General features: G+C 36.6%; 1 protein-coding gene across 23 annotated transcripts in view; it reads left to right on the top strand.

The window, feature by feature from the left end:
- CEP112 (centrosomal protein 112) overlaps window positions 1-27,683 on the top strand; it is a 535,678-nt gene that overhangs the window by 91,779 nt on the left and 416,216 nt on the right. For all 23 annotated transcript variants that reach the window (XM_077972556.1, XM_077972553.1, XM_077972559.1 and 20 more), the window contains 4 exons: window positions 10,440-10,526; window positions 13,586-13,685; window positions 17,150-17,268; window positions 26,071-26,214. In XM_077972556.1, coding sequence (XP_077828682.1) covers window positions 10,440-10,526; window positions 13,586-13,685; window positions 17,150-17,268; window positions 26,071-26,214 — 450 coding nt within the window. The remainder of the gene's footprint in view (window positions 1-10,439; window positions 10,527-13,585; window positions 13,686-17,149; window positions 17,269-26,070; window positions 26,215-27,683) is intronic.

Genomic DNA, 27,683 nt, shown 5'->3' with positions numbered 1-27,683 from the left:
CTGATTTTTCTGATGATAATTTTCACCTATTTGTTTTTTTAATATTGATTTTAGCATTAATACCTGCATCTTTGAAAATTGAAATATTTTTATTTTACCAGATTTTGAACTTTGTATGAAGAAAACTAAACTTTTTGTTTATTTTTATTTTTTATTTTATTTTATTTTTTCTTTTATTATACTTTAAGTTCTGGGGTACATGTGCAGAACATGCAGGTTTGTTACATAGGTATACACATGCCATGGTGGTTTGCTGTACTCATCAACCCGTCATCTACGTTAGGTGTTTCTCCTAATGCTATCCCTCCCCTAGCCCCCACCCCCCGACACGCCCCGGTGTGTGATGTTCCTCTCCCTGTGTCCATGTGTTCTCATTGTTCAACTCCCACTTATGAATAAGAACATGCAGTGTTTGGTTTTCTGTTCTTGTATTAGTTTGCTGAGAAAGATGGTTTCTAGCTCATCCATGTCCCTGCAAAGGACATGAATTTATCCTTTTTTATGGCTGCATAGTTTTCCATGGTGTATATGTGCCACATTTTCTTTATCCAGTCTATCATTGATGGGCATTTGGGTTGGTTCTAAGTCTTTGCTGTTGTGAACAGTGCTGCAATAAATGTATGTGTTCATGTGTCTTTGTAGTAGAATGATTTATAATCCTTTGGGTATATACCCAGTAATGGGAATGCTGGGTCAAATAGTATTTCAGGTTCTAGATCCTTGAGTAATCGCCACACTGTCTTCCTTAATGGTTGAACTAATTTACACTTCCACCAACAGTGTAAAAGTGTTCCTATTTCTCCACATCCTCCCAGCATCTGTTCTTTTCTGACTTTTTAATGATTGCCATTATAACTGGTGTGAGGTTGTGTCTCTCTGTGGTTTTGGTTTGCATTTCTCTAATGACCAGTGATGTTGAGCTTTTCTTCATATGTTTGTTGGCCATATAAGTGTCTTCTTTTGAGAAGTGTCTGTTCATATCCTTCACCCACTTTTTGATGGGGTGATTTGTGTTTTTTCTTGTAAATTTGTAAAATTGTTCCTTGTAGATTCTGGATATTAGCCCTTTGTCAGATGGATAGATTGCAAAAATTTTCTCCTATTCTGTAGGTTGCCTGTTCACTCTGATGATAGTTTCTTTTGCTGGGCAGAAGCTCTTTAGTTTAATTAGATCCCATTTGTATATTTTGGCTTTTGTTTCTATTGCTTTTGGTATTTTAGTCATGAAGTCTTTGCCCATGCCTATGTCTTGAGTGGTATTGCCTAGGTTTTCTTCTAGGGTTTTTATGGTTTTCGGTCTTACGTTTAAGCCTTTAATCCATCTTGAGTTGATTTTTGTATGAGGTGTAAGGAAGGGGTCCAGTTTCATTTTTCTGCATATGGCTAGCCAGTTTCCCCAACACCATGTATTAAATAGGGAATCCTTTCCCCATTGTTTGTTTTTTTTGGGGGGGTTTGTCAAAGATCAGATGGTTGTAGATGTGTGGGGTTATTTCTGAGGCCTCTGTTCTGTTCCATTGGTCTATCTACCTGTTTCGGTACCAGTAACATGCTATTCTGGTTACTAGCCTTGTAGTATAGTTTGAAGTCAGGTAGCATGATGCCTCCAGCTTTGTTCTTTTTGCTTAGGATTGTCTTGGCTATACGGGCTCTTTTTTGGTTCCATGTGAAATTTAAAGTAGTTTTTTTCTAATTCTGTGAAAAAAAGCCAATGGTAGCTTGATGGGGATAGCATTGAATCTATAAATTACTTTGGGCAGTATGGCTATTTTCATGATATTGATTCTTTCTATCCATGAGCTTGGAATGTTTTTTCATTTGTTTGTGTCCACAGAGAACTAAACTTTTGATATTCTTTTATGTCTTGCTTCTTTTGCTCAGTAGTATGTTAGAGGCATTCATCCATATTGTGCCATATAATTGTAATAGATTTGTTTGCACTGTTTTCTGTTTAATGAATATCACATTTCTTGCCTTTTTTTTTGATAAAGTTACTCTAATTTTTTGCCTTTACAAATAATAATTCTATGAATAACCTTATATGTGTATCCTGATATACATATGCAAGAATAGAAACGGGGTTTTACCATGTTGATCAGATTGGTCTTGAACTACTGACCTCAAGTGATCCACCCACTTCAGCCTCCCACAGTGTTGGGATTATAGGCATGAGCCACAGTGCCCTGCAGCATTCCTTTTTTTTAGCAGCCTTGCCAGTATGTTAAGTATCATTATTATTTTTGTCCTTTTAGTAATAGCCATTCTTACTGGTGTGAAATTGCATCTCATTGTGGTTTTGATTTGCATTTCTCTGACGATTATTGATGTTTCACATGTTTGTTGGCCCCGCGTATGTCTCAGCAGAAATCCTACAAGCTAGAAGGGATTGGGGCCCTATCTTCAGCCTCCTCAAACAAAACAATTATCAGCCAAGAATTTCGTATCCAGTGAAACTAAGCATCATATATGAAAGACAGATACAGTCTTTCTCAGACAAACAAATGTTGAGAGAATTCGCCACTACCAAGCCACCACTACAAGAACTTCTAAAAGGAGCTCTAAATCTTGAAACAAATCCTAGAAACATCAAAACAGAATCTCTTTAAAGCATAAATCACACAGGACCTATAAAACAAAAATACAAGTTAAAAAACAAAAACAAAAACAAAAAACAAACCCAAAGTGTGCAGGCAACAAAGAGCATGATGAATGCAATGGTACCTCACATTTCAATACTAACATTGCATGTAAATAGCCTAAATGCTCCACTTAAAAGATATAGAATTGGCTGGGCTCAGTGGCTCACGCCTGTAATCCCAGCACTTTGGGAGGCCGAGGCGGGTGGATCATGAGGTCAGGAGTTCAAGACCATCATGGCCAATCTGATGAAACCCCGTCTCTACTGAAAATACAAAAATTAGCCGGGCATGGTGGCGCACATCTGTAGTCCCAGCTACTTGGGAGGCTGAGGTAGGAGAATCGCTTGAACCTGGGAGGTGGAGGTTGCAGTGAGCTGAGATCATGTCACTGCACTTCAACATGGAAACAGAGTGAGACTCTGTCTCAAAAAAAAAAAAAAGAAAAAGATACAAAACCACAGAATAGAACAGAATAGAGGACCCAAAAATAAACCCAAATACTTACAGCCCACTAATCTTCAACAAAGCAAACAAAAACATAAAATGGGGAAAGGACACCCTTTTCAACAAATGGTGCTGTGATAATTGACTCGCCACATGTAGGAGAATGAAACTGGAACCTCATCTCTCACCTTATATGAAAATCAACGAAGATGGATTAAGGACTTAATGTAAGACCTGAAACTATAAAAATTCTAGAAGATAACATTGGAAAACCCCTTCTAGATGTTGGCTTAGGCAAGGATTTCGTGACCAAGAACCTCAAAAACAAAGATAAATAGTTGGGACTTCATTAAACTAAAGAGCTTTTGCACAGTAAAAGGGAACAGTCAGCAGAGTAAACAGCTCACAGAGTGGGAGAAAGTCTTCATAATCTATACATTGACGACAGTGTGCCTAGGTGATGATCCTTTTGCAATTAATTTCCCAAGTGTTCTTTGTGCTTCTTGTATTTGGATGTCCATGTCTCTAGAAAGGCCAGGGAAGTTTTCCTTGATTATTCCCCCAAATATGTTTTCCACACTTTTAGATTTCTCTTCTTCCTCAGGAACACCGATTATTCTTAGGTTTGGTTGTTTAACATAATCCCAGGCTTCTTGGAGCCTTTGTTCATATTTTCTTATTCTTTTTTCTTTGTCTTTGTTGTATTGGGTTAATTCGAAGACCTTGTCTTCAAGCTCTGAATTTCTTTCTTCTTTTTGTTCAATTCTATTCTATTGCTGAGACTTTGCAGAGCATTTTGCATTTCTCTAAGTGTGTCCAATGTTTCCTGAAGTTTTGAATGTGTTTTCTTTATGCTATCTATTTCCTTGAATATTTCTCCCTTCACTTCTTTTATCGCTTTTTTGGATTTCCTTGCATTGGGCTTCACCTTTCTCTGATGCCTCCCTGATTAGCTTAGTAACTAACCTCCTGAATTCTTTTTCAGGTAAATCAGGGATTTCTTCTAGTTTGGATCCATTGCTGGTGAGCTAGTGTGATTTTTTGGGGGATTAAAGAGCCTTGTTTTGTCATATTATCAGAGTCGGTTTTCTGGTTCCTTCTCATTTGGGTAGGTGCTGCCTGAGAAAGGTCTAGGACTGAATGCTGTTGTTCAGATTCTTTTGTCCCATGGGGTATTCCCTTGGTGTAGTACTCTCCACCTTTTCCTGCGGTTGTGGCTTCCTGTGAGCCGAGCTGCAGTGATGGTCATCTCTCTTCTGGGTCTAGCCACCCAGCGAGTCTACCTGGCTCTGGGCTGGTACTAGGGGTTGTCTGCACAGAGTCCTGTGATGTGAACTATGGGTGGCTCAGCCATGGATACCGGCACCTGTTCTGGTAGAGGTGGCACGAGGGTGAAATGGACTCTGTGAGAGTTCTTAGCTTTAGTGGTTTACAGTTCTATTTTGTGCTGGTTGGCCTCCTGCCGGAGGGCGGCACTTTCCAGAGAGCATCAGCTGTGGTACTATGGCGAGAAACCAGTGGCGGACAGGGCCCTAGAACTCCCAAGAGTATGTGCCCTTTGTCTTCAGCTGCCAGGGTGGATAGGGAAGGCCTAGCAGGTGGGGGCAGGGCTAGGTGTGTCTGAGCTCAGACTCTCCTTGGGCAGCTCTTACTGCGGCTGCTGTGGGCTAAAATTATGCATCGTTACCATATCAAAGTCAGTTTTTAGTGTCAATATTGTGCCACTTATACTGGACTTTTCCCATTTTCTAATTTCCACCTCATAAATCTAATAACTTTAAAACAGTAAAATCTAATTTAACCCTACAATCATTTGTGCTATTGTCATAATTCTAAATACCTGATGAAACCTAACTTTCAAGGTTGTTGTATTGTCTTTAAATAGTTGTGTTTTGGGGAATTATGAGAAGATAAAAATGGCTTTTATGTATCTCTGCTTACATACTATTTCTAGTACTTTCCTTCATTTCAGAGTTTCTAAGTTTTCATCTTTAAGAATACCTTTTATTATTTGTTTTAGTGCAGTTCTACTGGTGATATGTCATCTGAATTTTATCTGAATTTTTCTTTTAGCACTTCTAAGATATTATTCCTTTGTCCTCCGGTTTCTATTGTTTCTGCTGGAGAGCTTGTTGTTTCTCTGAATGTAATGCCTCTTTTGCTCTGACTGCTTTTAAGATTTTTCCTTTTCTTTTTTTTTTCTTTTTTAGACAGATCCTCACTCTGTCACCAGGCTTGAGTGCAGTGGCGCGATCTTGGCTCACTGCAACCTCCGCCTCCTAGGTTCAAGTGATTCCCCTGCCTCAGTCTCCCAAGTAGCGGGGACTACAGGCACATGCCACCACACCCAGCTAATTTTTGTATTTTTAGTAGAGACGGGGGTTTCACCATGTTGGCCAGGATGGTCTTGAACTCCTGACCTCATGATCTGCTCACCTTGGCCTCCCAAAGTGCTGGGATTACAGGCGTGAGCCACCACACCCGGCCAAGATTTTTCTTTTTGTTTTTGGTTTTCAACAGTTTGTGATGTTTCTAGGTGCTGTTTTCTTGCATTTATCCTGCATAGAGTTCATTGAGCATCTCGTTCTCTAACTCAGTATTTTTTTGTTTTATCAAACCTGCGAAATTTTTGGCCATTATTTCTTTAAATAGTCTTTCCCTATTCTTACTTGCTTCTGTAGGAACCCCAATTCCATGTATATTAGACTCTTGGATTTTGTTTCACAGTTTCCAAAAGTGTTACTGATTTTTAAAAATAAATTCTTCAATCTTTTTTCTCTCAGAGAATTTCTGTAGTTCTGTCATCAAATTTATAGACTCCTTTATCTGCTCTCTCTAATCTGTTAAGCTCATCTAGTGAATTTTTGTTCCTTTGAATTATTGCACTTTTCAATTCTGGAATTTTCATTTGTTTCAATTTTATAATTTCCATTTATCTGCTGAGATCCCCTATCCGTTCTCTCATTGAAATAATATTTTCCTTTAATTTTTAAATATGTTTTCCTTTAGTTCTTTGAAAGTATTTATGTGAACTTCTTTAAACTCTTGTGTGCTGAAGTAGGGTCATCTTGGGCCTTATTATTTAATTTATTTATATTGATTTTGCCTATGGACAAAATTTTCTTTCCTTTTTTATTTTTTTTGGCGCATCTTTATTACTTTCTAGACAATGGACCTTGAGGTTGTTACCTTGTAGGGACTCTGGATTCTGTTATTTTTTTCCATAGAATATTTTTGTTGTTGTTGTTGTTCTTATAGGCTGTTCAATTAGTAGTTAATCACCTTTAAGTTGTGTAGACTTGGTTTTTACATTCTGTTAAGGCAAATACATAGAAAGCCAAAGATATTATCCAACCCCATGGGACCTGTGTTACAAACTAGCTTTCTGAGGCTTGCTTTCAGTCCTTGGAGGCAGGTTTAGAGTAGTCCAGAGGTGTGGCCTTTATGTTGTTTCAGCTGAATTGCCAGGTATTTGCAAGTTAAGAAGCTGTCTCCACCTGGCTGGGCAGGTCTTTGGAGCCTCCCAGCACTTTAACCTGTAGCAGCTGTTACATTTTCTACTTTGTAGCAGTAATGTTTTGTTATTCACCTTGGGCGCACACATCCCAGCCTTTAGCCTGTGGTTGAGGAGTGACAGGGAAATCTTCTGGGCAGCTTATATCTCTCTAGTGCCCTGCATTTAAGATTCTTTAACTGCCCTGAACTCTGACCTCTGCCTTCTCAGCTCAGGAGGCCTGTGGTGCTCTACGTGGACTCCAGTTGTTGTACCCAGGCAGAAAGCTGGGACTATCGTGGGCTTCAGTTTGTGAGGATCACAGTACTGCATTGCCTGTTGTCCAGTCCTTGAGAACGATTATCTCATGTATTTTATCCCATTTTATGGTTAACAGTGGGAGGTTAGTGTGGTACCCTACTTCATTATAGCCTGAAGTAGATCTGCAAGCCTAATTTTTACATCTTAAATTTGAAATTGATAATGTATATTCTGATCTCAGAAAAAGAAAACTTAAATGTTTTTTGAAGTCAGGCTTCCTTGGAGGTCAAACTAATTAGAAATGTTTTCCAATTTCAGTCTATATAGATGAACACATAGGTACGTATCTATATTTATATCTACATCTATATCTAAATCTGTATCCTTATATTGTCTTTATATACTATAGTAATACGATTGTTTCCATATTCTAATCCTGATGTTTTATCAGGCATCATGCCCTAGTTGTCCATAATACATTTAGGATTTCTATCCTAGAGTACAGGGTGGAAATATAGAGCTATTCTGTAGCATCAAGGTAAGAGTTTCCAGAGATGAGATACTCTTACCTTTTTAAAAGGATGGCAGTTGGTGCTCACTATCTTAACCAAGTTACTGAGTTGTACATTGGAGATATTGGGCCAAACTAGCCTCCTTCTAATACGATGCAATGAAAAAGGACACAGTATCACTTTAGTGTCATTCTTGCCAAAATCTCATAAATTTAGTCATGAGGGAAACATCAGACAAATCCAAATGGAGAGACATTTAATAATGGTCTGTACTCTTAAAAAATGTCAAGGTCACTAAACACAAAGAAAGGCTGTTCCAGATTAAAGGAGAAATAAATAGTTGATGTGACAACTAAAAGCAATGCGTGATTCCGGGTTGGATCCTGGATTGAGAAAAATAATAGCTATAAATGACATTACTGTGATAATTTGTAAAACTTGAGTATAAACTGTGCAGTAGATAATATTGTGTTAATATTACATTTCCTCAATTTGATAACTGTACTTTGGTTATCAAAGACAGTGTTCTTGTTCTAAGGAAATATATATTGAAGTTTTTAGGGATAAAGAGGCATGATGCTTCTAATTTACAAATGATTGAGGAAGTAATATGCATGTATTTATATATATATTTGTAGAGGTATATACAGACATAAAATGACAAAGCATATAGGGCAAAATATAAAAAAATTGGTAAATCCGGGTAAAGAAAGGGTATATGGGAGTTCCTTGTGCTATTATTGCAACTTTTCTGTAAGTTTAGTATTATACCAAGGCAAAAAGTTATAGCCAGAAGAATAGAATTTAGAGAAATATCTTTGGTTGTAAGAACAGAGATCCATCAAGCTACATAAAATAAAAAGAGACACAAAAATCCTTTTGAGTTCAACTAACCCTGGTGTCATTGAGATCACTGGAGCCTGAGTTTACTTCCCTTATATCCAGATGCTATGTGGTTTCTAATCTTTGCTTTTTTTGTGTATTTGCTCTACTTTTTTCTATATACTGGATTCGCCTGCTTTACTCTTGGTTGCTGCACTTTAGAACTTGGGTTTGCTCCCCAAAATAGCTAACTTGGTGTGTTAGTTTAGATTCTTGGGAGAGAATCTGAATGATTGTTTGCTAGCTAATGGATTGCTTAAGCATGTCTCAGGTATTTATTCCTAACTTGCTCAATAAATAATGAGGTGGGGCCGGTGAGAGGTGTTGGGTTGGGGTTATGGTAGCACACTCACATGATATTTAGGGCTTACCTTCAGAAGCTGAGGTATGACAAGTTCTCTAGAAGGTGTTATGGAAAGATCTGGCAATGAATCATGTCTCTTAGACCTGGCCAGCTTTGTCATATTGTTTTTTGGCTTTAGTTCCCTTTTAATAGATCCCAAAAATGCTTCTGTGAAGGATCTTTGCGTGGAATTTGGTTGTCCATCCTCCTTTCTGCAAAAAGGAAGAAGAAATATTGTGTGATTTAGAGGCAAGGGAATTGAATTTTTTTTTTTTTTTGCATAGTGAATAGATAACTGTGTCTTTCTCCACCATTCATAGCATTCAAGTCATGAATTTGTTTTATGTTAACTTTTGTTTGTGAACTATAAAATCTCAGTTTGATATGTTAATATGATATGCATGTTTATCTTGCTAAATTTATATTATTTTGTATTTGAAACTAATTGAAAATATAAAGTGTGTTTCAAAAATTTTCAAGGAAACATTTTGAAGGTACATTAATAATGTTAAAATTTTTTTCCTAAATGTTGTTGATTGATATTTTTGCATACTTACTTTGTGCCACACACTGTCCTGGGCATGGTCATTTAAATTATTTTATTGAATGTAATTTTCACAATCCATTGAGGTAAAGATACTTTTTCTTAATTAGCAGAAGAGGAACTAGAGTGTCAAAGGATCACTTGCTCAAAGTCGCAACAGTGAATATATGGTGGGATTGGAATTAGAGCTGGAAAAGAGGTCTGCCAGACTTCAATGTATAATACTGTCTTAAATTATGAGAAATCGTGTGGCCAAATACTTTCACATTTGAGATAATCAATTTCATGTTGCTCTTCTTGAAACCTGTCACTACTGCTCTTTTAATTCTAGGATACACTTCTTATTATTAACAAGATTGGTTACATTTTTGGCTTTGCTCAGAGCACCGTTGCACGTGGTGTTGGTTTGGAGAGGATAGAAGTTAAGGAATGCTTGAAAGGAGATAAAGTTACTCCCTTGAGGGAGCTGGGGTCTGTGATTCTGGAAGAGAGAGCTGGAAAACTGTCAAAAGATACGCACTTGGGCTGGGCGCGGTGGCTCAAGCCTGTAATCCCAGCACTTTGGGAGGCCGAGACGGGCGGATCACGAGGTCAGGAGATCGAGACCATCCTGGCTAACACAGTGAAACCCCGTCTCTACTAAAAATACAAAAACTTAGCCGGGCGAGGTGGCAGGCGCCTGTAGTCCCAGCTACTCGGGAGGCTGAGGCAGGAGAATGGCGTGAACCCGGGAGGCAGAGCTTGCAGTGAGCTGAGATCCGGCCACTGCACTCCAGCCTGGGTGACAGAGCGAGACTCCGTCTCAAAAAAAAAAAAAAAAAGATACGCACTTATCAGTAATTTGCCATTTTTATGGATATTCATTCTCAAGTCATATTTACATATGTAGGTTAATTAGAGTATTTTAAAATGAGCAAATAGACCAAAGAAAAAAAATAAAAGGTTGGAAGAGACTTACTGAAATGAAAAATAATGAAGAGCAAAATACTGTGTGGATTTAAATGTAAAAGCAAAATGTCACTTTAAAATGCCTTTTTCTTTTGTGCGGGAGAGAATGGGGAGAGTAATGAATCTGTACTTAGTATTGTCTGTTTTGCCTATTAGGTGAAAGTTATTTTAAAGACTTTTAATTAGCTTCAAAGTAATTAGAGGACTGAAGTAAACATATTGGTATATGTAATGTGATTGCTAGAATCTGTGACTACAAGGTAAAGGTGGAAAATGATAACTGTCCTCTTTTAGGGAATTATTTTAATTTAATTGTGTATTTTTTGCCAAAGGGAAGGTAAATTAACACACCTTTGAAATATTTTTCTTGAAGTTGGACATGAAAACAAAAATGATGGAAGCTAAATTTCATGAAGAAAAGCTTAGGCTGCAACAGAAACATGATGCTGATGTTCAGAAGGTAGGATATATATCTTTTATTATTTTAATTATATTGAATACTAAAAATATTCTAGGTCTTATGATGATCCATCCAGTTATCCATCCATCCATCCATCCATCCATCCATCCATCCATCCATCCGTCTGTCAATCCATCCACTTATTTATGTACTTTATAACATTCTGTTATAAAATGGAATATGCTAAACTAATATCCCAGCAAAAGTTGATTTTTTAACTTTATTACCTAAACATATGTGTTTATTTAAAACCTTATATTTACATTACCTTTTAGTTCTTCTTAACTATTGCATTTAGGCTGACCTTCTTATAGTCTGTTATCTGCATTCTATCATTACCTTTCATGAAAGTTGAAATAAGACATCAGTGGTAAATACTAGGATTTGTTTTATTGTAATATTCTTTTGGTTTTCTGGTAATTAAATTTCCTTTTTAATTAAAAAGGAACTCTTGGACTTGCATGCATTTTAATGCTGGCACTGACAATAAAGGCTTGTTTTTTAGGTAGCTCATTGGGATTGATGCTTTCTAATCTTTCAGCCTGTATTTTCAAATAAAATTCTTTTTTCTTAGCTGGCACAGCAAAAATCTTTAATTATGGTTATCCTACATGGGATTTGGGTTGTTACTATATTTTAGTAATGATTAAAACATTTAGTGATAATAATGTATGTATGTGTTTTTTTGAAATACATGAAGGTTGATCCAAATGGAAACTTTGCATTTCCTGTTTCGAAGCTAAGACTATGATTCTGCTTCCCAAAACTGAGTACTAGAGACAGAGGCAGGTAGTTGCAGTAGTTATAACATCAGGATTATGTATCCAAGCTTTTTTAAAAGGTTAATATATATATTAATATTTAGTAAAATACATATTTGGCTCATCCTTCAAAGCAATAAGGAGGAAACCACTGATTGGATATTAGAGAAAAAAAACTGAACTCTCTTTTTCCAGTTTCCTCTCACCCATTCAGATATTACAGGCAAATATTTTTTTGCTCTTACTAGAGTTTTACTTTAGTTTAAATTGTTTAGATAATAAGTTCTCTATCATAAGTATGTTAAAGAATCAGTAATATAATTTCAATATAACATATACAATTGAAATAGAGTCTATTGATGTATAAGATAAATGAATATAAAAATTTATTTGGAAAAATTATGGGGATGGAATTTGAAATAGGTTTCTTGGTATATCTGTTACAAAGATTTATTCTAAGTAACATATTTAATAATAAAATTCTTTCCAGAAATTTCTCTTTAAAATAAATCCTGAAATTTATTTGCAGAAGACAATGCAACTAGTTTGAAGTACCAGGTAAAATATAAATAAAATCCTTCACTTTATGCTAGATTTGAAAAGTATATTCATCAGTTTATTGCTTGTCTGGCATTTTCTAAGCATCAGGAACTGGCGAGGTGTAAAATTTGGAGTGTTTTACCTATTAGTATACATTCTTTTTCTTTTTTACTTCTTTATGGATATTATTATCCAGAGATGGGATCTTGCTATGTTGCCCAAGCCGGAAGAGGACAGTGGCTATTCACAGGCATGATCGTGGCTCACTTCAGCCTCGAATTCTTGGGCCCAAGCGATCTGTAAGCCTCCTGAGTAGCTGACTATAGGCATGTACTACTGTACCCCGTTCTTTTTTTTTGTTGTTAAGCTGACTTTTGGGTGTATGGAAAATATGACCCAACCATAAGAAAAGTAGATATTCCTTTTTCCCCTTGATTAGCATTTTCTCTTACTTGCTATCTTTTTTACATTTTGGTTATTTCTGTAGTTTTTGTGAGTATAAAGTATTTTGAAGTATAAAATCACAATTAAATTTTATTAAATGATTACATCTAAAACTTCTGACATAATATAAATTCACAATAGATTTTAATGCAATTTTTGACGTATTTTGAGCTGATTTTTCTGATTCACAGTAGCAGAGCTAGATATAAAAGAGGCCGATTACATGTCATCTCTTCATGTATCTGGGAATTCTTTTACTGTGCACTATGAGGATAGAAGGGTGCTTGTAGGTGGATCCAGGGACATGCCCAGCTGAAGAATGTTCTATTCCAGTGCAGTGTGATAAATTATACTCTCCCCACCTGGCAAATTTCTGATGGCTTCTCTCTGCCATTTTATGACAGCTTAATTTCTGAATTATATTTTAGGAAATCACCTAAATTATTATTTATACCATCCTTAACAAAATTATTGTATGAAAATCTCCAACAGATAATGTATTTCTTTCAGATAACCAATTATTCTTATATATTTAATAATTTTCTTAATGCACTATAATATAATTTTTACAGTTTGGGGGAAACCATTTATTAGATTAGCTGAGGTAGACTTACAAAAATATTATGCTAATTGAAAAGTTTTATGATTGGTTCTTTACGAGTTTCTATTAATATCTACCTGCTAATTCACCATTCACTTATTATCTGCTGGCGTTTGCTAGCAGATAAACAACAGTAGATATCATAAGTGTAAGAAAAATATGTGAAGAGAAATATTAGACACATACAATTTCACCTATTTTTATGCTAATCTGAGAAAAAGAATCCCTAACTCCCTTTCAGGACAAAACACTTCTCCCTAATTTACAAAACACTGACATTTGAGAATCAATTTAAAAAGTCACTTAAATTACTACAATGCCAATTTGTGGCAAAATTCACTAGTCAAAAGGAGGGAAATCTCACAATTTCAGGCAACTTGGAAGCTTCCAAGTGTGGCAGATCATATAGATTTTACCTCCTAGCTGCTGCAAGAGCAAAATGTGAACTTCTGACTAGGCTAGAATTATTAACATGGACATGCACAAAAACACACACATCTAACTGAAACAGCAGAAAGTAAAACCATGGATAAGAGATACTACTTTATGTGTGTGTGTGTGTATATATATATATATATAATTTCACAGTGTAGTCATATTTGCTACAATCACTTTTTCTATTTATGTTTTAGAATTAAATATATCAGGATTCAAAAAATTGTCCTATATGTAAAGTAATACAGTATACTGAAACATTTTAAATTTATTTGCAGATTTTAGAAAGAAAGAATAATGAAATAGAGGAACTGAAAACTTTATACAGGAGTAAACAACATGAAACTGAAGAGACTATTAGAAAGCTTGAAAAGAAAGGTGATGTTGTGTTGTTACATACATCTTTTAATAACATTTCCATTTTATTTTAGTGATGTGGAGAATAAAATTTTATTTCTGACCTTTTATAGTATGAGGTAGGAATGTTTATGTGGGCTTTCATCAATGTATAAATTTATGTAGGCTTCCATATGAAGGGACAAAAACTGTGTGTGTGTGTCTCTGTGTGTTTGTGTAGTGACAGTGATGGGGTAGTAGTGGTGGTTGGTTTAGATACGGAGTTGGAAGAGTGTGTTGCTTTCACTCCCTCTTCTTAACTCTAGCCTCACTGGGATACAGCTGCCATAGAGTATTGAGGGCAGTCATAGAGTTAGGACTTACAGGCGTTCATGAGGAAGTCAAAGGAAATTATTCTTCTTTATCTAGTAAAATTCATTACATTAAGTATCTACTTTTATGTCTGATAGTATATGCTGGTATTGTGATTGACAGAAAAATTAAAAAGTATTTCCTATTTGCACTTTTATTAAGAAGAAAAAGAAAGCATGTAATCAAGTATTAAGTTGACTATGGACAGATGGAAAGCCCGGCATGAGGAGGTAACTGCTTGAGCTAACTCTGACCCTAGTTGACTATGACTATGGGTTGAAATATCTACATCAATAGGTGATCATGAGAGTGTGTGTGGAAAATATTGTTTCAGGAAAGGAACTTTTGTAAAATCTTGTGAAGTTTTAAAGTCTTGGTTAGTTGGAGAGAAGAGTTGCAGGTACTGGGATGAGAATGCTGAAATAGGTAAGTTGTAGGAAGGGTACTTCTCAAGCATCATTCCCCTCCAAGGAGTCCTATTGCTTTGAGGAAACCTTTCGCCATTATTCTAAGGGAAGTAATGTGGTAAAAGAAAGAGAAAAATAACACCATATTTAGCTAGAGTGGATACCCTATGCATTAAGAGAGAGATTTTAAAATATTAAGAAAGTTGACTTGGGGCTAGATTAAGTATGACTTTGAATTTTAGATTTAGAAGCTTGAACTTTGTCCTGTAGGTGCTGGATGTAAAGAGCCAGGGAAGGATTTTGAGATGTGAGTTTTAGGACCTCATGTTTTGGGAGGAGTAGCCTGGTAATGGAGGGTGTGTTGAACAGAGTAGGCCAATTCCAAGTCTGTTAGGCAGAGGCAGAATGGAGTGAGGGAGAGAGCATTCTACTTATTAGAAAACATAGGCTCTAATCTCAGCTCTGTTATCAGTGTCCAATATATGATAGCAAGTCGTTTCTGGGCCTTGGTTTGCTCATTATAAAATGGTGAGATCAGAATAAATAATATATAAAGTCCCTGCCAACTCAGAGATGTTCTGCTTCTGTGCTGCTGTAATTTTGCATGTTAAGGTGAGAAGGATTTCTGAATGATGGCACTGGGAGTAGTTAGAATGGAACCGAAGAAGAAATTTTGAAGAGTGAATCGTGATTTAGTGAATGAGAAGATCTAGGCAATGAATAAGAGAAAAGGAGAAGGGAAGGTTTTCATTTAGGATTTTCTGTATGGAACTTACTGGCTCTCCCCCAATTCACCAAACCTGAGTATATTTGAATGAATGATAATGCCTTTGACAAGTTAGGACAGCAATTACATAGATAAGTTAACCAGTGAAATAAATACTTTTAGATTCATTTCCACCCTTAAATGTTGGTAAAAGCAATTATAAATTCGTTTAGGTTTTTTCTCCAAATATTATCTGTGGCTAGAAAAATATTTTAAATTTATTTCCAGGTTTTCTTTACCCTGATTCAAAATAGGTAATTCAAACATGCCTAAGGTTTAAAAATGACGAGGTTTTAAAAATAATGTTTCTAAAGGCATTTTGAATTGCAACCAGATCTTAGTTTAATTTTGGAAGTGTAAAGTAAAATATATTGTAGATGGTAAAGACTCATTTTAGGTTAACTTGGATTCATCTTGTCTCCTTCATTGTTGCGTAGTTGAGTTATAAGAGTGAAAACAATTTTTAGGGAAATATTTACAAAAATTTTGCTATCTTGAAGTAAATGAATAAAAACATATTTAGTAAACTATGATAATATTATATTCAATTAAAAATGGAGCTGAATTTATTTTACTATCCAGAAGACATGAATATATTAACACATTTTCACTTAAATCAGTGACTGTTTAAATAATTATAGTAAAGAAGATAGAAACATAAATGATTTATAAGGCAAATATTTTATCTAATTTAAAACCTATTTCATTTTAGTAACATAAACTTCGAAAATGATTTAAAAGTATCTAGCAGCAACAATATATTGAAATGAGGGGTTCCTTTATTTATTCATTCAGTATGCATCTTTTTGAACATTTGCCTGTGTGGCACTGTTATGCCCTGTGGATAAAAAGTTGAAATCTCTTTCTCTTCCGTGAACATAGTCTCATTAAAGAGGAAATGGGCAAGTAAATCACTATAATGTTAATAAGTGATTTAATTGAGAAATACTCGAGGTTTCATGGGAATAAAGAGGAATTTCTTTCTGTCCCTGTAAGGGGAGAAATCTGGTTGAGTAAATCATGATTTAGTGATTCTTTATGACTGGTTCATAAAGAAGGTGTGATTTTTGAGTTGAGAGTCTAAGGATGAGTAGGAGTTTTTCAGTAAGGGAGGGAAGGGCATTCTAGGTAGATAGACAATCATATTTAGGCAGTGCTATGAGAAAGAATATGAACTCAGGAATCTGCAAATAGGTTGGTGTGTTTATAATACTGGTTTAAAACATGCAAATGGGAAGAGATATGGCCAGAATCACGAGGAACTGTTGTCCTTGTCAGAGGCTTTGACCTGTATTTATTTTTTAGATGAGGAGAGCTGTGGAACGTTTGTAAGCCTGGGCGTAACTACCAGATTTGCACCAATGAAAGGCCTCTTTATTTATTTAAATTTTAAAAATTTCAATAGCTTTTGGGGTACAAGTGCTTTTGGTTACATGGATTCATTGTACAGTGGTGAAGTCTGAGACTTTAGTGTACCCATCACCCAAGTAGTGTACATTGTATCCAATATGTACCTTTTAGCCCACACCGCCTTTTCCACCCCCTGCTTCTGAATCTCCAAAGTCCATTATACAATTCTGTATGCTTTTGCATACCCATAGCTCAGCTTCCACTTATAAGCGAAAACATACGGTATTTGCTTTTCCATTCCCGAGTTACTTCACTTAGAATAATGGTGAAAGGTTTCCTCAAAGCAACAGAGGACTCCTTGGAGGGGAATGATGCTTGAGGCCAATACACTGTTAAAATTGTCTAGGGAGCCAGTAATGATGAATTAACCAAGTCAGTCTGTGGTGGTAGAAATCGAGAAAAAGAGCAGGGAATAAAAGATACTTTAGAAGAAAGCATTGAGAAGACTTGGTGAAAAATTGAATTATCTACTAATTGGTGCACTAAATTTTATATAATCAAACTCTATGTATCTAGAATTGGTTTAAGTATGTTTTCATCATTTTCGACAGTTCAGACACTGATACGTGACTGTCAAGTTATCAGAGAGACTAAAGAAGACCAGATTGCAGAACTAAAAAAGATATGTGAACAAAGCACAGAATCTCTAAATAATGACTGGGAAAAAAAGGTAAGCTACATAAAATAGTAATGGAAAATATAAAAGTTTATGCTTCCAAGTAACATATTTAATTATAATAGATTTCACAGAATATACAGAAAAGTATAAAAAATAACTAAAATTCTCGGCTGTTTAGAAATAGCTACTGTTCATGTTTTGGTATATTTTCTTCTGGAAGTCTATGGTCTATAAAATAGTTTTTATTTAAAGAATATTCTTTTGACTAGCTCTTGAATTTAATTAATGTTCTAGATTTCTTATCATAGCTGACAGATTTTAACAGAATTAGTTAAACAACACTAAAACAATTTTTGTTAATTAAGCCATTTTAATTTTGAATTTGGGCCATTGAAGCATTTCTTTCCTGAAATTTTGGATAATATAATATGGACTAGAATTTATTGTATAAACTTACTTTATTTTTGATTGACATGTAGTGATTTTACATATTTTTAGGGTACAGTGTGATATTTCAATACATAGATACATTATATACTGATAAAACGAGAGTAATCAGCATTTCTCTCACCTCAAACATTTATCAGTTCTTTTTGGTGAGGATATTCAAATTCCTCTCTTCTAACTTTTTGAAATATGTAATACATTATTATAAACTATAAGCACTCTACTGTGCATTAGAAAACTGTAATTTATTTCTCCTGTATTACTGTATTAGTCCATATTCATACAGTTATAAAGAACTGACTGAGACTGGGTAATTTACAAAGGAAAGAGCTTTAATTGACTCACAGTTCAGCATGGCTGGGGAGGCCTCAGGAAACTTACAGTCATGGCAGAAGGTGAAGGGGAAGCAAGACACCTTCTTCACAAGGCGGCAAGGAGAATGAACACAGGAGGAACTGCCACACATGTTAAAACCATCAGATCTCATGAGAACTCACCCACTATCATGAGAACAGCATGGGGGAACTGATCCCATGATTCAGTTCCTTCCACCTGGTCTCTCCTTTGACACAGGGATTATGGGGCATCTACAATTCAAGATGAGATTTTGGGTGGGGACACAGCCAAACCCTGTCAATAACTGTAACATCATACCTCCTCTTTAACTTCTCTCTATTGCCTTTCCTTCCTCTCCTCCCCTACTTCTTGTAATCGGTATCTGATCTCTACTCCTATGAGCTCAACTTTTGAAATTCCGTGAGTGTGATTATGTATTTGTTTTTCTGTTCCCAGTTTATTCCACTAAACACAATGTCCTTCTAAGTTTGTCCATGTTGTTGCAAATGGCAGGATTTCATTCTTTGTGGTAGCTGAATAGTATTCAAATGTGTGTGTGTATGTGTGTGCGTATCTATCACATTTTCTTTATCCATTCATCCTTTGATGAGCACTTACGTTGATTTCATATCTTGATTATTGTGAATAATACTGCAGTAAACATGGGAATGCAGATATCTCTGACATATTGATTTTATTTTCTTCAGATATATATCTAGTAGGGGGATTGTTGGATCATATGGTAGTTCTATTTTTAATTTTTTGAGGAACCACACTGTTTTCCCTAGTGGCTGTACTAATTCATATTCCCTCTAGCAGTATATAAGGGTTCTCTTTTCTCTACATCCTCACCAACACTTGTTATCTTTTGACTTTTTAATAATAATCATTCTAACTACAGTTAGATGATATCTCATTGTAAGTTTGATTTGCCTTTCCCTATTGATTAGTGAGGTTAACATTTGTCACATACCTTTTGGCCATTTCTGTGTCTTCTTTTGAGAAATGTCTGTTTAGGTCCTTGGCCTAAATAAGTCATTCGTTTATTTTTTAATCATCAGAATATTTGTTTTTTTGCTATTGAGTTGTTTGAGTTTCTTATATATTTTGGATATAAACCCCATGTCAGATGTATAGTTTGCAAATGTATTTTCCCATTCTGTAGGTTGCCTTTCACTCGTTGATTTTTTTTTTCTGTGCAGAAGCTTTTTAGTTTGATGTAATCCCATTTGTCTTTTTTTTTTTCTTGCTTTTGTTGACTGTGCTTTCGAGGTCCTGTACAGAAATTGTTGCCTAGATTTATGTCATGGAGTTTTTCCTCTATGTTTTCTTCCAGTAGTTCCATAGTTTTGGTTCTTCCGTTTAAGTCTTTAATTCATTATGAGTCGATTTTTGTGTGTGGTGAGAAATACAGGTCTAATTTCATTGTTCTGCATGTGGATATCCAGTTTCCCCAGCACCGTTTATTAAAGAGACTATACTTTCCACATTGTATGTTCTTGGCGTTTTTGTCAAAAATCAGCTGGCTGTAAATGTGTGGATTTTTTTCTGGGTGCTTCATGCTGTTTTATTGGTCTGTGTGTCTGTTTTTATGCCAATGGCACACTTTTAGTTACTACAACTTCGAAGTATATTTTCATGTCAGTTACTGTGATGCCTCCACCTTTGTTCTTCACACTTAAGATTGCTTTGGCTATTCAGAATCTTCTGTAGTTACATGCAAATTTTAGGATTGCTTTTTCTATTTCTGTGAAAATGTCATTGATATTTTGATAGGGATTACATTTGAGTCTGTATATTGCTTTGAGTATTATGGATACTTTATTTCATTTAAAAAAATAATTTCAGCTTTTATTTTAGATTCAGAGGGTACATGTGCAGGTGTGTTACATGGTTATATTGTGTGACACTGAGGTTTGGGATATGAATGATCCCATCATCCAAGTAGTGAGCATAGTACCCAACAGTAGTTTTTCAGCCATTGTCCCCCTCTTTCCTCTAGGAGTCTTCAGTGTCTATTATTCCTATTTTTATGTCCGTATATACCAATGTTTAGCTCCCACTTGTAAGTGAGAACATGCTTGGTTTTCTGTTTCTGCATTAATTTGCTTAGTATTATGGCCACCAGCTGTATCCACATTACTGCAAAGGACATGATTTCATTTTTTATGGCCATCTAATATTCCATGGTGTATATATACCACATTTTCTTTATCTAATCCACCATTGATGGACATCTAGGTTGATTCCATGTCTTTGCTATTGTGGATAGCATGGCAATGAGCATACAAGTGCATGTGCCGTTTTTGTAGAATGACTTATTTTCCTTTGGGTATATACCCAGTAATGGGATTGTTGGGTCAAATGGTAGTTGTTCTAAGTTCCCTGAGAACTCTCCAAACTGCATTCCACAGTGGTTGAACTACTTTATGTTCCCCCATTAACAGTATATAAGCATTCCCTTTTTTCTGCAACCTTGCCAGCATCTGTTGCCTTTAGTCTTTTAAATAACACCCATTTTTACTGGTGTGAGGTGGTATCTCATTGTGGTTTTGAATTGCATTTCTCTGATGACGTGTGATGTTGAACATTTTTTCATATGTTTGTTGGCCACTTGTATTTCTTTTTTTGAGAATTGTTTATTCATGTCCTTTGCCCACTTTTTAATGGGGTTGTTTTTTCTTGTTGAATTGTTGAGTTCTTTATAGATTCTGGATATTAGACCTTTGTCAGATACATAGTTTGCAAATATTTTCTCCCATTCTGTGAGGTATCTGTTTACTTGATAGTTTCTTTTGCTGTGCAAAAGTTCTTTATTTTAATTACGTCCCACTTGTCCATTTTTTACTTTTGTGGCAATTGCTTTCGGGGATTTAATCATAAATTCTTTACCAAGGTCGATGTCTAGAATGGTACTTCTTAGGTTTTCTTCTAGGATTTTTATAGTTTTAGGTCTTAAACCTTTAATCTATCCTAAATTAATTTTTGTATTTTGTGGGGTATCCAGTTTCATTCTTCTGCATATGACTAGCCAGTTATCTTAGCCCTATTTATTGGATAAGGAGTCCTTTCCCCATTTTTTTTTTGGTCAACTTTGTCAAGGATCAGATGGCTGTAGGTGTGCATCATTATTTCTGGATTCTCTCTTCTGTTTCATTGGTCTATGTGTCTGTTTTTATACTAGTACTATGTGGTTTTGGTTATTGTAGCCTTATAACATAGTTTTAAGTTGGGTAATGTGATGCCCACTGGCCTTGTTCTTTTGTTGTATTTTGTTTTTGAGACAGGGTCTTGCTGTGTCACGCAGTCTGGAGTGCAATGGCACCATAACAGCTCACCACAGCCTTGACCTCCTGGGCTCAAGTGATCCTCCTGCCTCAGTCTCCTGAGTAGCTGGGACTACAGGTGTGCATTACCACACCTGGCTAATTTAAAACTTTTTTTTTTTGTAGAGATGGGATCTCACTGTGTTGCCCAGGCTTGTCTTAAACTCCTGACCTCAAGTGATCCTCCTGCCTCAGCCTTTCAGTAGTGCTGAGATTGCAGGCGTCAGGCACCATGCCTGGCTTGTTCTTCTTGCTTAGGATTGCTTTAGCTATTCAGACTCTTTTTTGGTTTCATATGAATCTTAGAATCATTTTTTCTAATTCTGTAAAAAATGACATTGGTAATTTGATAGGATAGTGTTGAATCTATAGATTGCTTTTTAGTTAGTTCTTTTCTAGTTTTTATTTTGTTATTTCTAGTCATGTGGTTTTTCTTTCTCACATTTTGGTTTTATCTTTTCTATAAATTTGGCATTTTTAAAAATTTGCTTCAAGGACATTGTGTACCTAGCAGGTCCCCTTTTTTCCTTTGTCTGAATTCCCTAATTTAATATATTCTAGTTTAAATTGTCAGGTATTTGAAGAGAAAAGGCTTCTACCACTTATAAGGGTACATCTTCTTCTTTCTGCTGGTTTAGTAAAGCTTTTTTTCTAGTTATACAATAAATAGTGGATGTGTAAATACGTAAATCTGGTTGAAGGTTTTTTTTTTGTTTTTTTTTTGTTTTTGTTTTTTTTTTTGAGACAGAGTCTTGCTCTGTCGCCTAGGCTGGAGAGCAGTGGTGCAATCTCAGCTCCCTGCAACGTTATTCTCATGCCTCAGCCTCCCAAGTAGCTGGAATAACAGGTGTGGCCACCACTGCCTGGCTAAGTTTTGTAGTTTTTGTAGATATGGGGTTTTTCCATGTTGGCCAGGCTGGTATCGAACTCCTGACCTCAAGTGATCATTCCACCTTGGCCTCCCAAAGTGCTGGAATTACAGGTGTGAGTCACTGCACCTGCCCCCTCATTGAAGGCTTTGTGTGTGTGTGTGTGTGTGTGTGTGTGTGTGAAGTGTAACTTCATGTAAATCTGGGCTGAGATGAAAACTGAGTGCAAGCAGGCCGGGCACCAACATTAATAAGCACATCATAGATTCACTTTGTTATTTATGTAGTCATTCATTCAACAATTATGTATTCTACATGGACAAAGTGATATGTGTGTGTGTGTGCACGCGTGTGTGTATTCCCTAATAGAAATATGCATCCTATATCTCTCACCTTAAGTCCCAGTTATTCAACTACCTATTTAAAATCTCTTCTTGGTCTGAATTCCATCATTGTCCCTAAACTTCATCTTCTTCCTTTGTTGCTAAAATGGGCATTCCCTTTTTCCCTGTCCCATGGAGAATACCTCTCCCATGGAGGGATATACCTACCCAGTAGAGTATTCTCCATGGGATAGGGATCAACTCAGCTACTTAAAGACTCTTCTTTTTGCTTCAGCTCACACATCTAATGCCTTGCCAAGTTCTGTTAATTATCCGTCTTTTGAATATATCTACCACGCTTCCTTCTTAGTTCAGGAGACCCCTGTTTCTTGCCTAGATCACCCGTAACTGGACTCTGCCTCCAGTCTGTCCCTCGTCATTCCATGTCCCACAATACAGCCAAATTGGTCTTTCACAAACACGAATCTGGTTGACCTCACAACCATGTTTAAATTACTCTAGTGGTTCCCATTGTCCTAGTGGTTCCCATTGTTTCCTTGGTTCTTAGGACTTACAAGGCTTTTCATGATAAAGACTCTGGTGATCTTTCAAGCCTTATCTTTTCTCACAATCCTTCTTCCTGTCTTGACTTTTGCCCCAGCTGTCAATACGTTTTCCAGTTACCTGACTATACTATGCTGTTCTAATCTGTGGGCCTTTAAAAAATATTGAGTTATGATTTACATGCCATAAAATTCACCTTCTTAAACACCTCATTGTTTTTTTGATGTATTCACTAAGTTGTGCAACTTTCACCACAATATAATTTGCAGACCATTTCCATCGCCCTAGAAAGCATGAATCAATAGTTCAATAGTTCAATCAGTTTTATGGTCAAATAATATTGCGTTGTTTGGATAGACCACATTTTGCCTATCCATTCATCAGTTGATAGACATTTGAGTGGACTCCACCTTTTGGATATCATGAATAATGTTGCTGTGAACATTGTGTGTGTTTTTACATTCAGTTAGGTGTAGTCCTAGGAGTAGGATTCCTGGGTTATGTGGTAACTCTGTTTATCTTTTTGATAAATTTTTTGAGGAACTGCCAAAGTGTTTTCCACAGTGGCTGCGCCATTGACCTGTGGGGTTTTATAATACTTTTCCCTTTTTTTGGGACAGATTCCTGTTGCCTCTGGGTCTCCTCTGGCATGAGCCAACTATATGGTTAAAGACGAATATGTAGGATGCTGGGAAGGGCATTTGTGTCTCCTGTGCCCATTATCAAACTCTGGGTAAAAATTCTTCTTGAGAATTCATATGGATCAACTCATTGTTATATCCTGTGGTTTCATAAACTCTAGCAGGATTTGTATCCTATAGCCTAATAATATTTTCTACTAAAATAGTTTATTCCTCAAAGGAATATTTGCTGTTTAAAACCTCCTAGACTGAGTGACCTGGACTCCAATTCATTGTTAGGTTTGGGAAAGTGCTCACTGATGCATTATGCCTGGTACATAGCAGGTACTAATAAAATTTGTTGAATGAATACTTATTAATAATATTGTTAGACTATTAGACCAGATGCCTATCTAGTCCTCAAACGCATCAGCCAAGTAATAGCATACTTGTTTTTGCCAGTGCCATTTTTACCCTTGTAGTCTCAACTGCAAATTCCTTGGATGAGTGTTGTAGACTGACTTACAGACACCCCTCCAACAGCGACAGTCCCTTTATAAAACAACTGTGGAATACACGTGAGAAACCACTAAGTGTTGATGGGCTATTAGATTTTTGACATTCGGCAGGCATATGTTCTAGGGACTTTGGGAGACCATAACATGAAGAAACCACTACATCGTATAATTGCTCCTGTAAGTACAACTGTAAAATTCTAAGTGACTCCTTTAGAGCCCATTATCTGAGTTACTATCATGTCACTCAACAGCTGTGAAGGAGCACTGAGATTTGGGTGCAATGTACCAGCTACGTGACTCACTTTTGAACAACAGACCTAACACTGCTTTATGATGTTTATTTCAGCAAAACTAAAAATTAGATACATCAGGGATTTTGGGGACCACTTGCAAATAACCAAAACTGTGTATGTTAAACTTGCAAAATCCCGGAGTCTTCTATATGGCTATTGCTGAGCATCCTCATTCTTCCTATTCAGCTAGAAACTAGAAGAAGAGTTCTTGAGACCTTTACCAGTACAAATGTCATAATTATTGCCTGCATTCTGCCCTAGCTTCCATCTCTCATAGGTTTTCCCTGTCCTTCCAGTGTCTTCCTACTCAAGTAAGAGTCCGCACTGCCTGTATTGTGTCCTTTCTCTCTTCCCTATTTATAGGTAGTGAATCAAATATATCATTTGGGGCCAGGCATGGTGGCTCACACCTGTAATCCTAGCATTTTGGGAGGCTGAGGTGGGTGGATCACTTGAGGCTAGGAGTTCAAGACCAGGCTGACCAACCTGGTGAAACCCCGACTCTACTAAAAATATAAAAAAATTAGCCAGGTGTTGTGGTGGCTACCTTTGATCCCAGCTACTTGGGAGGCTGAGGCAGGAGAATCAAGTGAACCTGGAGGTGGAGGTTGCACTGAGCCAAGTTTGCACCACTGTACTCCAGCCTGGGTGACAGAGTGAGACTCCATCTCAAAACAAAAACAAAAACAAAAAGCCAAATATATCATTTGGACTGTTTGGACTCCTGGTCTCTTCACCTGTTGGGTAGGTGTGGGGTTGATGCAGGGAATGGAAGTTAGAATTGTACCCCCATTAAGATAAGTGAGGAAAGGCCCGTAAGGCTGGGAGCACAGATTTTCAACCCCTTTTGGAAGTTGTCCATTGAAGCTTGTCTGGACCTCCTGTATTTGCCTTTATTTTCCTTACCTTAGTTTGTGTAAAAATTTTAAAGCCTCATCTGTTTAAACAGTGTATACATAATGATTTTTTAAAATAAGTAGACCTCTGTACATATAGTATACAATTCTGCTTAGTCACGCTACCCATACTCTGGTTGATAACTGTGATCTTTTTATCTGTTTTTGTATAGATTGGGAATGACTAGAAGTAATTTCTTGTTTGAGGTGTGGGTAGGAGAGAAAGCAGTTTTTAACATTACTGTTGTACAAAATTCCATGCAAATAGGATGAATAATGGGGTCAGTGAGATAATATTCCTAATAAGTAACAATATTATAATGTTTCTATTTTCTCGTTTCAGACTAATACTAGTGTTGTTTACTTGTGTTATCTGCCTGGTTTATTTACCATTTCTACCTGAGGCAGATAATTCCTTTTAATATTGGTTAATCCATTAAAATTTTCAATTCAGGAAAGTAAAGGAAAAATTAAGTATTTCTTATCCTGCTTTTTATATGATATCTTTACCTTGAATGTTTATTGGTGGTTTTTAATATCTTTTGGTGTTCAGGTCATCATATATATAAATAGAGGAATATAGGAAACCATTTTTCCCCTGAATTACAAAATAGTCAATTCCATAGTAGTAAAAGAGTTAACTCTTGATTTCCTGATGTAGCTTCACAATGCTGTAGCAGAAATGGAACAGGAAAAGTTTGATCTTCAAAAGCGACACACTGAAAACATTCAAGAATTGCTTGAGGATACAAATGTGCGTCTGAATAAAATGGAGAGTGAATATATGGCGCAAACACAGTCCACAGTGAGTCTTTAAACCTGTTCTTGACATCTTAGAACCTATCTTCTCAATTTCCATGTCCTCATGCTTCCCGGATGTGCACGGTGTAGAAAGGTGTTACGGAATCAAAAGAAAAACTTTACCTTCCTACTCCATACAGATTTATGTGTGTCCATGGACAGACCCTTGAAGTCTGTGAGGGATTTGACTCTAGAGTGTTTGATGCTGCTTTTTATGTGTTATTATTATTATTATTTTTTTTATTTTTGTTTTTTGAGATGGAGTCTCGCCCTGTCACCCAGGCTGGAGTGCAACGGTGTGACCTCGGCTCACTGCAACCTCCGCCTCCTGGGTTCAAATGATCCTCCTGCCTCAGCCTCCTGAGTAGCTGGGATTACAAGTGCCTGCCACCATGCCCAGCTAGTTTTTATATTTTTAGTAGACACGGGGTTTCACCATGTTGGCCAGCCTGGTCTCGAACTCTTGACCTTGTGATCCACCCTTCTTGGCCTCCGGAAGTGCTGGGATTACAGGCGTGAGCCCCTGCACCTAGCCTTATTTATTATTTTTTTAACCCTCAGAAGCCTTTATAAATCTTTCCTCTTCTTCTTTTTTTTTCCATTGACTTTCAGTTCAGAGATAATCTCTTTTCTTTTTTTTTTCCTTTGAGACAGGGTCTTGCTCTGTTGCCCAGGCTAGAGTACAGTGGCTTAATCTTGGCTCACTGCAACCCTGCCTCCCAGGCTCAAGTGATTCTTGTGCCTAAGCCTCCCAAGTAGCTGGTACTACAGGTGCATGCCACAGCATCTGATTAATTTTTATACTTTTAGTAGAGACAGGGTTTTGCCATGTTGACCAGGCTGGTCTTGAACTCCTGGGCTCAAGCGATCTGCCCCCATTGGCCTCCCAAAGTGCTGGGATTACAGTCGTGAGCAACCACGCCTGGCCATTTCTTTTCTGTCTTTTTTTGTTTGTTTGTTTCATTTTTTTAAATAAAGACTTGATTGTTTTTCTGAAAATAATGCTCATGTGAAGGAAATCAAAGAGGGAGATTGGAGTAGTGTGACCACTCTGACCAGTGTTCTTAATAGATCATATTGACTCAGGAACCAGACATAGACGTCACATGGGTAAGCCCAAAATGTTCCTTACTGAAATAATTCAGAAGGAGGTCACCACAGTCAGGCTACACAGCAGAGAGACCCATGACACTGGTCAGGGTGAGATAGAGGATCCCCCAAAGAGACTGTTCATTGATTATATATGGCCGTGGAGTCTAGGTCTGAGGAAGTGACTGTCTTCAGCTCTTTAGGAACCTGCCTTACATCTTAAGATCCATAAGCCTGGAACAGTTCTGCTGGAAGGTTACTCTGCACGTGGATCAGAGCTCCTCATGTCCACGGCCAGTGCATTGCATCGGTCTTGTTACTGATACAAATCGTCCCCTACTTAACGATGGTTTGACTTACAATTTTTTGACTTTATGTTGGTGG

This window comes from Macaca mulatta, chromosome 16, assembly GCF_049350105.2.
Source record: "Macaca mulatta isolate MMU2019108-1 chromosome 16, T2T-MMU8v2.0, whole genome shotgun sequence".
NCBI classification, from domain to species: Eukaryota; Metazoa; Chordata; class Mammalia; order Primates; family Cercopithecidae; genus Macaca; species Macaca mulatta.
Note: the sequence above shows the minus strand (reverse complement) of the source record. Positions and strands in the feature narration are given on the sequence as shown.